This window comes from Bos taurus, chromosome 25, assembly GCF_002263795.3.
Source record: "Bos taurus isolate L1 Dominette 01449 registration number 42190680 breed Hereford chromosome 25, ARS-UCD2.0, whole genome shotgun sequence".
Classification (NCBI taxonomy): domain Eukaryota; kingdom Metazoa; phylum Chordata; class Mammalia; order Artiodactyla; family Bovidae; genus Bos; species Bos taurus.
This window is the reverse complement of record NC_037352.1, coordinates 39556697-39572625: the sequence shown is the minus strand read 5'-3', so window position 1 is coordinate 39572625 and position 15929 is coordinate 39556697. Positions and strand designations below refer to the sequence as shown.

The 15929-nt window shown below is 56.1% G+C and overlaps 1 protein-coding gene across 5 annotated transcripts in view; it reads left to right on the top strand.

The window, feature by feature from the left end:
• SDK1 (sidekick cell adhesion molecule 1) overlaps nt 1-15929 on the top strand; it is a 746454-nt gene that overhangs the window by 626385 nt on the left and 104140 nt on the right. For 4 of the 5 annotated variants that reach the window (XM_024985294.2, XM_059881629.1, XM_059881630.1 and 1 more), the window contains exons 20-22: nt 1490-1588; nt 6864-7055; nt 9543-9664. In XM_024985294.2, coding sequence (XP_024841062.1) covers nt 1490-1588; nt 6864-7055; nt 9543-9664 — 413 coding nt within the window. Of the gene's footprint in view, nt 1-1489; nt 1589-6863; nt 7056-9239; nt 9446-9542; nt 9665-15929 lie in introns of those variants that run through there. The other variant, XM_059881632.1, reaches the window with a different exon arrangement.

The following is a 15929-nucleotide window of genomic DNA, read 5'->3' as shown; positions in this document are numbered from 1 at the left end:
GGGTGCCACCGCAGAGAGGCACGCGGAGCAGGGCTGGTGAACTGCGGGTGCAAGGGGTGCCGCCAGGCGCCCCACGATGCCCGGCTCGGGACTTGGGACGCAAGGGACCTCCACTCTCTTCCTCTCCCCCCGCCTCACCAGCCCCCGCCCCGTCTGACCACTGCGCCTCCTCTCCAGGGTCTCCTTTCCCACCTGCCCCCCCGCCACGCGGCACAGAGGGGACCTAACCAGCACGTGTGACCCGTCACTGTGGGCACAGTCACCTGTCACCTCTTCCCACCTCCTGGGGAGGCGGCCCTGAGGGCACCGGGTGTGGGGGCGCTGGAGTGCTCAGCCTGGAGGAGCTGGAGCAGGCGGTGGGCTCAGAGCCCCCTGGTGGCCCCCGCAGTCCCTCCAGGGCAGGCAGGAGACCTGGGTGCTGGACCCAGCTCCAGGCTGGCCCCTGCGCATCCCTGCTCTGAGCCGGCGTGGAATTCTACAGCCAGAGAACCGGGGCAGGGTCAGAGCGGACTCCTGACGACCCTCTGGGTCTGAGAGTCCGGACCTGTTTAGCTCACGTGCTGGCCTTTCAGGCCTCTTCTCTCCGGCGCTTTGCAAACCGACAGTAAGCTCAGCTTAGAAACGACTCCATGTTCTGATGGCGTGATAACTGACAGCTACTGACAACAGCAGCCCGTCAGTCAGCGTTCTTGTGAGGCCGGGGACGTGCTAACCGCTTCCGTGTTTTATTACATGTTTTTCTCACAATTACCTTGCAGCGTGAGTTACTTTTATTTTCCCTGTTTCGCAGATGAGCAAACTAAGGCTTAGCCACTCTAAGGACCACAGAGCCGGCCAGCAGGGACCAGGCTTCGGCCCAGCCAAGCCCAGCATTGAAGCGACTGCAGCTCTGCTGCGCTGCCCTCCTGCCTTAGGAGGAGGCTACTGTCAGGGAAATTCAAGGGAAACATGCAATTTTTGCTGGAAATTTCTCACGCCTGCCCTGCCCCTGGGCTCCCTGGGGAGAGTAAGTGCAGGTCACAGCCTGGATCAGGCTGGCAGGCATCGGCCAGCGACCAGGCATGGCCGGCCCGGCCTCCTGGCCAGGGCTCCTGGCTGCGGCCCCACACGAGACAGACACACAACACGGATGCAGGGGCGTCAGGGACGCTGGAGTAAGCAGTAGCCTGCGGGGTCCAACCGCCCGATTGTTCAACTAGATCCGATGAGGAGAAAGAGCAGGGACTGCGTCCGCATCTCCCACTGCCGGTCTCTGCAGTTCTCAACGAGGCCGGGGTGAGGCCGACAGAAATCACTCATGTGACCGTAGCCCAGTCCCTCTAACATCTCAGACCCTGTGCTTCTGGGTTTTCTCTGGCTTTTCCTGAGGGCTCTGACCGGCAGGCTTGGTCCCAGCTCCTGCCTCCTTCCACAGACAGACGTTCCCCACCAATCCGTCTGGAGAGAATCAGGCTGCATGCTAACAGATGTCTCTGGTTCTCATTTCCAGAACCGGGAGCCGTGGGCCACCTGAGTTTCACTGAGATTCTGGACACGTCTCTCAAGGTCAGCTGGCAGGAGCCCCTGGAGAAAAACGGCATCATTACAGGTAAGGGTCTCTGTGGTCAGAAAAGGCAAAACAAGTCTGCCACACACAGAGGGACAGACACAGCTCCAGGCGCCAGAGCTGGCAGCGCCCGGGTGCCCAGGGCCTGCAGGGTGACTGTCACAGGGCCAAGGTGGGGGGAAGACCTGTCCCGGGGCCTCGCCTCGTGTGGGCGCCTCCTGGCTGGGCTGCAGCCTCCCAGCGTGCCGGCTCGGTCTCCTGGGCGTGTTCAACACGCCCCTGACATGCCCAGGAGACTCGTGCTCCGGGTGTGTCCTCTCACCACTATTTCTCTTCCGTAATCTTGTGGCCGTGGAGGGAGTTGACAGCTGAGATCACGGCAGTGTTACAGCTGAGGAGGCTGGGGCTCGGGTGGGCAGGGAGAGCCGAACACAGGCACCGTGATGGGGTGGCCCTGCCCCCGCCTTCCCCCACCCCCTGGCCCCACCCCAGAGAGCGGCCAGGCCACGCCTGTCCCCTGCCCCGATGCCAGGCCACCCGGGGGGCACTGCAAGTGAGGGGCGTCCAGGGAGCAGGGCCCCAGGCTGCGCGTCGGCCGCCTCCTTCTCCTGCAGTGCCGTCTCAGGGGAACGGCTCACTTTGGTAGGACTTTTAATGATTTCATTTTGTAGAAGAGGTTTTTGAAGAACCTTCCAGATTATAGGGCTGAATTTCCATTTAAATCGCATCATCCACACGCAGCACAGGGGTTGGCCCAGGCTCCCCGCCCAGGGCCGGGGCTTCGCTCCACGTGTTCCTGGGGCCTGTGCCGCTGGCCAGGGGAAGGCCGGGCGATTCCGCTTCCTCAGTGGTTAGGTGCAGACAGCTTTTATAAGTATTATATCCCGGCAACTGAACAGCCGTTTCAAAGACGAAGATGCGTTCATTGAAAGAAGAATGTCTGCATTTCCTTCCTAAGTAACCAGTTAGCTCCCAGTGAGATGTGTGCGCCACGGGCACTGCCCAGCTTCTCCAGCTTGGAATCCGATGGGCCCCGCCCGCCTCCCGAATTTCCTGCCCCACGTGGTGTTCACACGGTTCCATGTCCTTATCTCTGTAACCGCCGGGAACGCAGCGGAGACAGGGTGCATTCGAAGGCTCACGGCATGCTCTGATCCCGGGATTGTGACTGGCTCCAGCCGCAGGTTCACGCGGGGCCTCAGACACAGCCCCCCACACACAGCCCGGGGTCTGTCCCTATGCTGAGCTCCCCGCTTCTCTCCTGTTGCTCAGGAAGGTGCCCTCTGCTCACCTCGCCCAACCAGACCCCCTACAGGGGGAGTGCTCCGATCCGGGAGGCGCCACTAGGGGCACCGTTGAGCCAATGCCGCCTCTGACCCTCTTAAATAAATGCATGAATCTAGATCTGCCCTCAAGAAGCTGTGAATGATGTTAAGTCCAGGAAAGGGGGACAGTCCCTACGGAAATCAGACCTCCAAAGCCCAGTCTGCTCACACTCTGAGGCCTCTGGGCAGAGGACGCAGTGCCGCATGTGTAGGGAAGACACCTGGAAGGAATGAGACCAAGTGGCGGGGGTGGTGTGGCAGAGAAGGGCGGTCACCCAGAGGAATCCAGCTTCCTGGGGCTTTAAGCTGCACAAAGGGAGGAAATCAGACGACCAGCGAGAGGGAAGCAAACTCAGAAGCACTGAAAGCCGAGCAGCGGCCCCCACGTGGAGGGAGTCCTTCCAGCTCAGCCCTATGGGGACACCTGTGGCCCAAATCAGAGTGAGTGAGAGCTGCAGTTGCCACGGACTTCAGGGGGCCGGGGCGCCGCGGGGCAGGCAGACGTTTCGCCTTCATCGGCTCAGCCCTGAGGATACACAGAAAGGGGGTACGTTTCAAAAACCTGGCCAGGACGCCTCGGTGGACAGACTCCACTGGAAGGTCTCCCACTGACAGTCGCACCCTCGGCCCTTCCCAGGCCTCCCAGCAACCGCCCGCCTCTCCCTTCCAGTGTCCAGCCTTGTGGGAAACCCACGGGCATCACCCCCCCGAGTGGTGCCCACCTCCCCAGGCTGGGCACCCGCAGCCAACACTCCTGATTGATGACCATCAATTCCTGCAGCTAATAGGGCTTAATGAACCCAATTTCGTGTTTTATTAAACAAACACTTGCAGTCACCAGCAACAGCTACTGTTTGTCATGGAACTCGGCCTTCGCAGCTCGCGCTGTTCAGAGCCGGCCGCCCTGCCCTGGGCTGGAAGCAGGTGTGCAGTGACAGCTCCGAGGGTCAGAGCTTCAGGCAGACGCTCCGCTCCAACCATGCCTCCCTCGGGGGCACGTTGTTCCTCCTGGTCTGTTCTCTGCCTCACCTCTCCCCTCAACTCCGTAAGATGAGCTGCAGGTAGAGGGGGCCTTCCCAGAGGCCAGACCCCGGCTTCAGTGTCCCCACAGTCACCCCCCAGGACCCCTGCCCTCTGTGGGACCCTCCCTGCCCTGGATGCTCCACTTGGACATGCAGGGCAGCACCCCCAGACGGACTTGGTTTCCCGTGGGGCACGCCAGCCACACCCCAAAGGCCTTTTACAGGCTGAAGGGAGAGAATCCCACCAAGTACAGCAAAAGAAAACCGTGTTTGTGTTTGTGGGCAAACCTGGCCTCCGAAAGCCCCTTTCAGGAAGCGTCTACAGGGCACCAGCCACCATCCCTCCCAAGCCATCCCGTCAATGCCCGTCAGAGAAGCTGCTGAGCAGATGGCACCACAACATCCAGTCTTGCGCACGGGCCGCTCTGTGGCCCAGACACCCGTAGGAGACTGGGTGCTGGGAGCTCCCCTGAAGCGCCCAGAAGGAGCCAGCGGGAGATGGCAGGGGCGCGGGGCGCCCAGCGAACTCCGCCCGCGCTGCCCCTGTACAGGCAGCATTCCCCACGGTCCCCCCCAAACGCTGATTTATGAGCAGGAAGACACGGACAGACAGCTCACGATTGGATGCACTGCTCTCTCGTGGAGAATGAACTTCAGCTCAACAGGGAATCGTTTCTGAAGCCCCACTGGTCATTAGTCTCAGTTAGGCAGCATTTGGAGCAGGTAGGGCACACCCTGGGAAGGGGGCTCTCTCTTCCCTCCTCCCGCACCGGGCCCCGAGGAGCACTCCGGCCAGGCCTGCCTGCAGGGGCCTTGCCCACCACGTGCCCACGCTCCATGCCTCTGTGCGGAGCATCCAGGCCCGCTGCTGTCGCTGGCCTTTGCCGCGTCCTTTCCCGAGCGTGTGAGGGCCTTCCGTTGTGCGCTTGGCTTCATTTGCATCCACAACGGCCGCCCACCAGACTGTTGCCGTGCCATGGAGCCCTGCTCATCCTCTTCTGCTGAGGGTGCTGGAAGCGCTGTGTTTGGACTCCAGGTTGCCATGCAGAACAAGATGCTATATTTTAGTAAAGCTTGATGAAGAACAGCTTTTAAACAAAGAGAACTGTCTGGCGGACAAGGTGGTGATGTTAACGGCACGCATGAGAACACGAGTGTGTAACAGCACCCTTCTTGTCCGGTGCGTGCGGGGCCAACTCGAGCCTCTCAGAGTGGAGGTCCCTCGGACAACCCCCAGTCCTCCTGGGCGCAGCAGGGTTCCCCAGAGCCGGCGGGCTGGGAGGGCGCTCCCTGGGAGGGTGAGGAGCCGCGGCCTTGGTGCCCTCCTCCGTGAGGCGGGGGCAGTGATGCTGCAGCCTCAGAGCTCCGTCCGAGGCTGAGTGAATTCAAGCGCATGGGGCACTCAGGACATCACAGGTCATGGACACGGCGTGTGTGAAGTCACCGGTCCTCACTGCCCTGCTGGGTGGTCTGCTTTTCACTGTACACTTAGTCCCAAAAGTCTGACTCGGCAAAAAAAAAAGAACGGATGGATTTTAGAGCCTTGGGGTGTTCCTGCCTCTGAGGGTGAGGGAGGGCAGGTCAGGGCGGGAAGCCGGGAGGAGCCTCTCAGGTCTGGGGTGAGCACCGTCCTCTGTGCGCAGAACGACGGGGAGGGGAGGGGTCCGGGAGGCAGCCGAGTCCGCGGTTCGGTTCACGTGGGCCCGTGGTGGGGACCCCGCGGCCGGAAGTGCAGCTCAGGGAAGCGGGGGCTGCCGTGTGCGGCAGGGCCCCCCTGTCCTCCACGGCCTGCTGCCCCGCCCCCGCCCCCCGCAAGGGCCGCGCCCCACGCCCACCCCCACACCCCCGCCCGCGGAGGCCGCCAGGCTGCGGGGCAGCTGACGGGCAGAGGCTTCTAGCGTTATTTTTTTCTCCAAAGTCCTGAAGTCCCGAGACTCTCCTCTAAATTCTTGTTTACCTGCAAGTGCAAGTCTCTCGCTCGATTTATTGCTTCATCAGAGTGAGAAGGAGCACAAAGAGCCTCCCAGCACTTCTCTCTCCACGCTCTCGGCCGGGAGGACAGAAGAACAACGCTCTCAGCACTTCGCCCCGGCCCGGGCCCCTCCATCAGCGCCTCCCTCGTCGGGGGTGGGGGGGGGGCGCTCCGAAGTGTTCTCTGATCACAGAACACACCCCCGCAAGGCAGCGACTCAGGGCTGCCTGGGTCTTTTTTCTCTGAGCCCCGGATCGCGATGGGACCCAAGGCTGAATGAATTGTGATCCTGAGGCCCCGACGGATGAACTTGAGCACGGGTGGGGGGGACCTGGTGTCACGCTAGGAAAACAGGTTCAAGGGGGAAGGAGGGCTGGGAGCAACGCTAGTGGGCGGGGGAGAAACTTTACCGCAAAAAGCGCTTTATCAATCATTTTATAAGGGAAGAGCGGCAGCGTTTCCACAAATTAGTTGCAAGCCAGGAGCAAGCCTCTGATTTAGGGCGCCGGGTGATGAAAATATGGGTTTATAAAAATGGAAATGCGGATGAAGCGCGTGCATCATCTGACGAGGGAAGGCTGCACAGAGGACGGCAGACCAGCCCTCCTCCGTCAGCCCCTCCGTCCTCCCCCGGCCCCTCATCCTCCCCCAGGCACCCCATCCCTCCTCCCCCAGCCCCACTCCGTCCTCCCCGGGTCCCTCCCCCTGCTCCCCCAGCCCCTCTCTGTCCTCCCCAGCCCCTCCCCCTCCTCCCCCAGCCCCTCCTCCATCCTCCCCAAGGCCCCCCTCCATCCTGCCCCGGGGACGGAGTTTGCCAAGACCCCAGCCCCATCCTCCTGCTGCCCCCTGTGGCTGGGGTCTCGTCCCCATGGGCCCTGGACTGGCAGCCCCGCTGGGCTCCCCACTGTTCTCAGAGCCCCGCAAAGACCAGGGGGCGCCCACCTCCGCCCCAGCTCCCCGAACCCCAGAACTGACCCTGTGCCCCGCCTGCCTTCCAGGCTACCAGGTCTCCTGGGAGGTGTATGGGCAGAGCACCTCGAGGCTCACGCTCACCCTCAACAGCTCGACGCACGAGTACAAGATCCAGGGGCTGTCCTCTCTCACCACCTACACCATCGACGTGGCAGCTGTCACCGCCGCGGGCGCCGGTGTGCCCACCTCGTCCACCATCTCCTCCGGGGTGCCCCCAGGTCAGTACGCTCGCGCCCCAGTTTCCCCGCAGCCATGTCCCCTGGGCCTCGCTCTTGCTCTGAGTTGGTGGGCATCTTCGTGCAGAAGTCACTGGGGGCCTTTGAAAGAGGGGTGTCAGCCCTGGCATCGGATGGTCGGGGTCAGTGAATTATTGCAGTTAAGACTAAGAAGCACAAAAGTATCCTCTCAGCTATCAGGAAAAGTGTGGGTCTGTGAGGAGGAGAAGGTGGGGAGGAAGCGGGCAGACGGGGTTCAGTGAAGGTCAGGGAGCGCGTCCGCCCCCGGCGGGGCCCAGTGGCCCCACTCTCCGTGGGGCCTTTCTGGAAGTCAGATCATCTCCCTAAACGTTCACACTCATTCCAGCCTCAGAAATTGCACTCAACTGTTTCTCTCCAAGGTTTACATTTAAAATGAAAGCGTTTTTCCCAGGAATTCACCAACACACAGATGTGAGAAAACATTGTGGGGCCATCGATTCAGTTCTGTAGCTAAATCGGAGACCTTGTGCTCTCCAGAAGCCGTCCGGTCGCCTCCTTTGGGTCTCTAAGAAAAGCAGGACAGCCCCCGAGAGTGAAGCCAGTGGTCATCCCTGCAGCCCTCTCCTCGGGGAGCCAGGAGCCTGGGGTCCCGTGGCAGGCTGTCCGTTCCCTGACGCACAGCCACCACCATCCACTCTCTCGGGCAGGGCTTCTCACACTGTCCTGTGCATCCATCTCGACCCCCGCCCCGAGTCTGTGCTGGGCCCACTGCCACGTGGCCACCCCCTGGATGTGAGCAAGGCTGCAGAGCCTGCCCCAGGACGCACTCCAGGTGGCGCCCACGCTGCTGGCCAGGGCCCACACTTGAGCCGATCAGATGTCTTCTCTAAGGCATTTACGTAGAGTCGGACACGACTGAGCGACTTCGCTTTCACTTTTCACTTTCATGCATTGGAGAAGGAAATGGCAACCCACTCCAGCGTTCTTGCTGGAGAATCCCAGGGACTGGGGAGCCTGGTGGCTGCCGTCTATGGGGTCGCGCAGAGTCGGACACCACTGAAGCGACTTAGCGTAGCAAGGCATTTACGTAAGACACGTGTCCTTTCTTAAGAAGGAAGTCTTTGGCTTCCAGAGAGGTTCATGGATTCCACACACACAGCAGCTCCCAGAGCACACATTCAAAACGTGGTTAGGACCTTAGTAACTGGTGACAATGAGGTGGCGATGATGCCATGTGATTTAATTCGTTAGAACCGGCTAATGGACAGTGGCCAGGGTAACACGGAGCATCCCTGAGCGACCAGCTTATTCCCTGGATGGTTTGGACATCGTCCACCCGGGGCCAAGTGGCCAGCTGGCCTCACCTCTGAGCGGCCTCAGCCCCAGCATGACTGTGAGCAGCAGTACCCCGGATGCAGAGAAGGGCTGCGGGAGTTGGGCCTGGCCACGCTGAGTGGGCCTGATACCCTGGCTGGGGGCAGGCCGGGGGCTGCTGTTGCTTCCCTGATGGTCAGGTCCCCAGGACCCAGGGGTCTATCCTGGGACACACCAAGAAAACGCACATGATGACCATCACTCTGGGCTGCAATCTGTTTGCGGTGCTCAAAGTTTACATCCATTCGTGACTGGAGAACCAGCTAAAGAACCCAGAGAGCTGACAGATATACAGAATCACCTGTCCTTCGATTTAAATAGTCTTCTCTTCAAGTTCATTAAACGTGAGGTGGGAAGGACCCTTGAAGGCCCAGCAATGTGCTGTGTGCCAGCCCTGAACCATCACCAGAGTGGTCCTTTTGCCCCCGTGCGAGACCTGGTCTTAAACACCCCAGAGACAGTGAGTCCAGAAGTCGTCCCTTGGACACGGCGCATCTGGGAGCCTTTCCTGATACCGGTGTCACGTCTTTCTTGCCTTCGTTGCATCCCGCGGTCTTCCTCGAGCATTTTTCAGTTGCCCAGTAATGTCAGAGCTCTCACTATGAACCCACAGCATCTCACTTTCTAGTGGGACAGGCTCCCGGGGGCGGGCCAGGGGGATCAACCTGCAGAAGGGCCTCTGTTCAAGGAGGAGGCTTAGCCACAGGTGGCCGCAGACGAGGGGCCACACGCAGAGCCCACCTGCCCTTGTTCAGTTGCCAGAGCAACAGAGCCTGGGCAGAGTGGGGTGAGTTCTGCACTTTCACCTGAGTCCGGTTATCTTGGAAACCAGAGCCAAGAAGCCCACGGCTTGGGACCCGCACACCTCCCGCTTCAAGCTGCCCGGAGCTACTCGGGGTGCATGCCCGCTCCCCATCCTCTTTCAAAGGCACCAGGGCATTGTCAGAAGGGAGACTCAGCCCTTTGGTTCTTCTAGGAGCCTCGGAGGAAACACTGTGTTTCTCGCTCTGGCAGTTGTGAAAATCAACCCTGTCTGGGTATGAAGGCGTGTTGGAAGTGGTTGCTGCTGACGTGACCTTTCCTGAGCTGTGGCAGGATTTAAATCTTCACCTTCCCTCTCTCCTCTGTGTCCAGAACTTCCTGGTGCTCCATCCAATCTGGTCATTTCCAACATCAGCCCTCGCTCGGCCACGCTCCAGTTCCGACCAGGGTACGATGGGAAGACAGCCATCTCCAGGTGGATCGTGCAGGGACAGGTATGGTCACCCTGAAGCGGAGAGCTGCAGTCCCCGTAGAGTGGTGCAGGGCCTGGAGGTGACAGGCAGCTCAGTGATGCCTTCGCAGGATAGATGACCCCTGGCTGGGGCGGCCTTGGATGCTTTGGGGGGCAGTGGCGTTTGGAGGAGGAGAAACGGAGACTGGAGTGGCTGGGGCGCCCGGGGCAGACGTGGGAGCAAGCGGGGACACAGGGTGTCAGACTGGACTCTTACAGGATAACGGAGGAAAGGCTGGCGGGGGCGCACGTGGGAGTCACGGTTCGGTTCAGTTCAGGCGCTCAGTCATGTGAGTCGTGTAACCGTGGGACCCCATGGACTGCAGCACACCAGGCTTGCTGGTTCATCACCAACTCCTGGAGCGTGCTCAAACTCATGTCCATCGAGTCGGTGATGCCATCCAACCATCTCATCCTCTGTCGTCCCCTTCTCCTCCTGCCTTCAATCTCTCCCAGCATCAGGGTCTTTTCCAGTGAGTCAGTTCTTTGCATCAGGTGGCCAAAGTATTGGAGCTTCAGCTTCAGCATCAGTCCTTCCAATGAATATTCAGGACTGATTTCCTTTAGGATGGACTGGTTTGATCTCCTTGCAGTCCAAGGGACTTTTAAGAGTCTTCTCTAACACCACAGTTCAAAAGCATCAGTTCAGCTTTCTTTGTAGTCCAGCTCTCACATCCATGCACGGCCACTGGGAAACCATGACTTATGGACAGGGAGGCCTGGGGTGCTGCAGTCCATGGGGCCGCAAAGAGTCGGACACGACTAAGCAACTGAACTGAACTAAATGGAAAAAGCTTTGATTATACTGACCTTTGTAGGCAAAGTAATGTCTCTGCTTTTTAATATGCTGTCTAGGTTGGTCATAGCTTTTCTTCCAAGGAGCAAGCGTCTTTTAATTTCATGGCTACAGTCACCATCTGCAGTGATTTTGGAGCCCAGGAAAATAAACTCTCTCTCTGTTTCCATTGTTTCCCCATCTATGTCCCATGAAGTGATGGGACCAGATGCCATGATCTTCATTTTTTGAACGTTGCGTTTTAAGCGCGCTTTTTCACTTCCCTCTTTCACTGTCATCAAGAAGCTCTTTAGTTGTTCTTCACTTTCTGCCATAAGGGTGGTGCCATCTGCATATATGAGGGTATTGATATTTCTCCCGGCAGTCTTGATTCCAGCTTGTGCTTCATGCAGCCAAGCATCTCACATGATGTCCTTTGCATATAAGTTAAATAGGCATGGTGACAATATACAGCCTTGATGTACTCCTTTCCGAATTTGAAACCAGTCCATTGTCCCATGTCCAGTTCTAACTGTTGTTTCTTGACCTGTACACAGGTTTCTCAGGAAGCAGGTCGGGGGGTCAGGTACTCCCATCTCTTGAAGAATTTTCCACATTTTGTTGTGACTGTGTGCCTTCCACACAGTCAAAGGCTTTGGCATAGTCAATAAAGCAGAAGTAGATGTTTTTCTGGAACTCTCTTGCTTTTTCTGTGATCCAGCGGATGTCGACAATTCTTCTGCCTTTTCTAAATCCAGCTTGAACATCTGGAAATTCTCGGTTCATGTACTGTTGAAGCCTCGCTTTGAGAATTTTGAGCGTTACTTTGCTAGCGTGTGAGATGAGTGCAATTGTGCGATAGTTTGAACTTTCTTTGGCATTGCCTTTCTTTGGGATTGGAATGAAAACTGACCTTTTCCAGTCCAAGAGGCAGTGATCAAGACTGTTATCAAGACAGTGATCAAAACGGTTATCCGAGGAGGTCTTCCAAATAGCTGGGAAAAGAAGAGAAGCAAAGGCAAAGGAGAAATGGAAAGATACACCCATCTGAATGCAGAGTTCCAAGGAATAGCAAGGAGAGGTAAGAAAGCCTTCTTTAGTGATTAATGCAAAGAAACAGAGGAAAACAACAGAATGAGAAAGACTAGGGATTTCCTCAAGAAAATTAGAGATACCAAGGGAACATTTCATGCAAAGATGGGCTCGATCAAGGACAGAAATGGTAGGGAGCTAACAGAAGCAGAAGATATTAAGAAGAGGTGACAAGAATATACAGTTGAACTATAGTAGAACTATACAAAAAAGATCTTCATGACCAGGATAACCACAACGGTGTGATCACTCACCTAGAGCCTGACATCCTGGAATGCGAAGTCAAGTGGGCCTTAAGAAGCATCACTACGAACAAAGCTAGTGGAGGTGCTGGAATCCCAGTCGAGCTATTTCAGCTCCTAAAAGATGATGCTGTGAAAGTGCTGCACTCGGTATGCCAGCAAGTTTGTAAAGCTCAGCAGTGGTTTGGTATAGGTTCCACCGATTTGATGGTGTCGTTGGTTGCGATTTTTCCTTTAATTCTGTATCACAATGAGCAACAGAACGGACTAAGACGGTTGTTTGGTACAGTCTGAATGGATGAACCTGCGTTTACTCAACAGTGTTTATAGCATGTGTTTATCTCCAGGCCCTAGTCTGGCATGAGGAACGCAGCGGTGAGCAGAAACAGACGCCATTTGTGCACTCAGGGAGGAAGGTTCTGTCTCAGGGGAAGGACTTTCAGGTTGCTGGGAAAGGAACAGGAACTTTCTCTGTGGGGGACAGATGGCTGGAGTGCGAGGTGTAGGGAGGAGCTGGGGGAAGGTCATGGGGAGCCCGGGGGTCCTTCTTAGGAGGACTTTGCACGTGACTCAGAGCACGATAGCAAGAGAGCAGGACCCACAGGGCTCATGCGCCAGGGGGAGGGTCCCACCGGCCTCCATGGATCCCACCTGCCCCGAGGCACCTTGTTCCACCCAGAGCAGAACAAGCTGACACCAAGCCGCATTCCGAGAGCGTAAGTTTCCAGACCCTTAACATCAGCAGTAAGACCCTGGTGGTTTTCATGACTATGCTTGTGCTCTGTTGCAAGACAATTCGATCCTGGAAACTTGGCCATAAATCAGGGCATGGATTCATCTATGTCTTCAAAACTTTCATTAACCAACAGTTTCTGGAAGCCTCTGCAGGATCCTGACAGTGGGCCAGCTAGTTGGAACCGATTGATCAGTGTGGCTGGAACAATTAATTACTTAGGAAAGGATCACTGAAAAAATACATCCCCGGGAAATGAAAACCGAAACAATAAAAGCGAGCTTGAAAACGCATCAACGAAAATAAAGGAGGAAAACCATGGTCCCTCCTGGAAAGCAGAGGAACAGAGTCGGCCAGACAGAGCCAGGCACGCACTCCAAGGAGCACAGAAGCCAGGAGCCCGTCCTTACTGTTCCTGGACAGCAGTACCACCAGGCACAAAGGGCAGACGCTGTTCAGGGTGGGCGTCAGGCCAGGCTGGGCGGCGGGAGTGGAGATGCACCTCTGCTGGCTCTGCTCGAGACCTGCGTCCTGCGCCCCCGGAGCCAGCCCTGGGAGCGGCCTGCTCCTGCTGCCGGGGCCCGCTCGCCAGGATGGTCACGGGCTCCGGGTCAGGGAGGGGTCCTTCTTCTGTCCATGGAGAGAAGGTGATGGGTGAGCACATGGCACCTCTCTGCACATAAAGTGCATGCACGTTATGCTTCTTTCTACAACAGACCTATTAATACTTGTGTTTTTAGTATAAAACATTCTCAGCGTGCCCAGACGGAACGCGCTCCCACACACCCTTCACCCACACTCACCTCTTCTGTTCTCTACATTCATCTGGTTCCTCTTTCTGTTATCGCTGGAGCAGTATTTTGTTTGTTTTTTTTTTCAATTAAAAAAATTTAGTAAAGTATCATTGATTTACAATATATATTCCTTTCAGCTGTACACTATTTTTGCAGATTATACTCCATTTAAAGTTATTATGAGATATTGTCTGCATTCACTGTGCTGTGTCTCGTGCTTCAGTCACTCAGTCGTGTCCGACTCTCTGTGACCCCGTGGACCTCAGCACGCCAGGCCTCCCTGCCCTTCACCATCTCCCCGAGTTTCCTCACACTCATGTGCATTGAATCGGTGATGCCATCCAAGCATCTCATCCTCTGTCGCCCCCTTCTCCTCCTGCCCTCAATCTCTCCCAGCATCAGGGTCTCTTCCAGTGAGTTGGCTCTTCACATTAGGTGGCCAAAGTGATTTTTTCAGATTATACTCCATTTAAAGTTATTACAAGATATGGGCTGTATTCACTGTGCTGTACACTAAATCCTTTATCTTACTTATTTCATGCCTGCTACTCTGCTCCTCTTCTTTTAAATTGATGTGTAGTAGCTGTACAGTATTACATAAGTTACAGGCGCACAATATAGTGATTTGTGATTTTTAAAGGCGATACTCCACTTACAGTTATTATAAAACATTGGCTCCATTCCCCGTGGGGTGGGCAGCTTGTGCTCCTGTCCAGAAGCTCTGGGAGACCACCATCTCCCCGCTCCCCTCGCTTGTCCAGGCTATTGGCAGCGCCCACTTGCTGAGGTCCTGGGACGAGCCAGGCATCATTATCCCCAGCTCCAAGAGTCCCCACGTTCCTTTCTCCACCTGCAGAGCCAGCGGTGGAGGGGCAGGTCCTTCTCAGGCTGCCACTGTCTCTTTCGTCTCTCTCCCTGACCCACTCTCCCGCCTCTCTCTTGCATTTTCAGGGTCGATTAGACCCACCCAGATAATCCAGGATAATCTCCCTATTTCAAGGCTCTTAACCTTAGTCACATCTGCAGAGTCCCTCTATGTGGGGTGACCTGCCTGCAGGCCCCAGGGTTCAGGGCGTGGACCTCCGGGTTAGGGGAGACGCTTGCAGGGGGCCTTCTTCCACCTAAAGGCTGCTCTCAGACTTTCGCACACTCCTTCTGTGTTTATGCGGCTGAGTCTCGGCTCCATCCCTAGGAATGGGATTTCGGGACCAACAGGGAGTGTAAACTTTCTAGACGTTACCAAAGCTTTCTGCTGCAGATCATACATGTTGCATTTCTGTCAACTATGTATAGAATTTTTTGCCATGCGAAAAAAAATTGAAGTTTAATTTATCAATCTTTTCTTGCAAGCATTTGAACGTAGAGGCCTTAGATAGAACAGCTTTCCTCATTCTCAGATCATAAAGGAATTCATCCAGTTTTTACCACCACTTCTGTGATTTCATGTTTGCATTTAGGTCTCCATCCATTTGGAATTTGTTCTTTTATATGAATGATATGAATCCATATTTTATGATTTTGCAAGCAGCTGTGTAATTGTCTCAAAGCTGTCTATTAAGAAGTCCATTTTTCCCCCCTCCTCATTTGTAGCATTAAATTCCCATGAGCACGTGGGTCTGTTTCTGAAATCTTTATTCTGTTCTATTAGTCTGGCTGTTCATGAAGTAGCTGCACATTGTTTAATTAGCAAGACTTCAAAATGTGTTTCAGTGTGTGGTGAGGTCTTCACCACCCCCACCATCACACACACGCAGGCGCGCGCACACGCCCGCACACTGCCTGACTTAGGTGGCGTTTTTCTCACCTTCCTCACGTCTCGTGACGTCGAGTCTTTCCATCCACGAACACAGCATGTCTTTCCACCATCCGTCTGTTTTCATCGGGTGTTTCCTTCTTAGGAAAAGCACTGGGCTCTCTCTTCTTACCTTCACTCTGCTCCTCAAAAGGCAGGGCAGCTGGGGGGAAATCAGTGTGCCCCGAAAGCCATGATAGGAAGAATGTGGACTTTGTACCAGCCGCCCTGGCCCCCTTTTCCTGCCCCCTTTCCCAGCTCCGGGGTCCTGGGCATGTTTAACTCCTGTGCCAGCTTCAGGGTGCTCACCTATAAACAGGGTCAGCAGTGCCATCGCAAGGCCGGCATGAGGATTAATGGGCGTCTGTGCACTTTGACTTTTCACTTTCATGCATTGGAGAAGGAAATGGCAACCCACTCCAGTGTTCTTGCCTGGAGAATCCCAGGGACGGGGGAGCCTGGTGGGCTGCCGTCTCTGGGGTCGCACAGAGTCGGACACAACAGAAGCGACTTAGCAGCAGCAGCAGTGCATCTGAAATGGCTTTTTCTGACTGTTGCTGGCCTGTAGGATCACAGTTGATTTTGGAATTTTATTTTTTTAATTTAATGAACTCTCATGTGTTCTTGGGCTTCCCTGGTAGCTCAGCTGGTGAAGAATCGGCCTGCAATGCAGGAGATCCCGGTTCGATTCCTGGGTGGGTTAGAAAGATCCCCTGGAAAAGGAATAGGCTACCCACCCCAGTATTCGTGGGCTTTCCTGATGGCTCAGATGGTAAAGAATCTGCCTGCAACGCAGGAGCTGTGGGTTTGATCCCTGGGT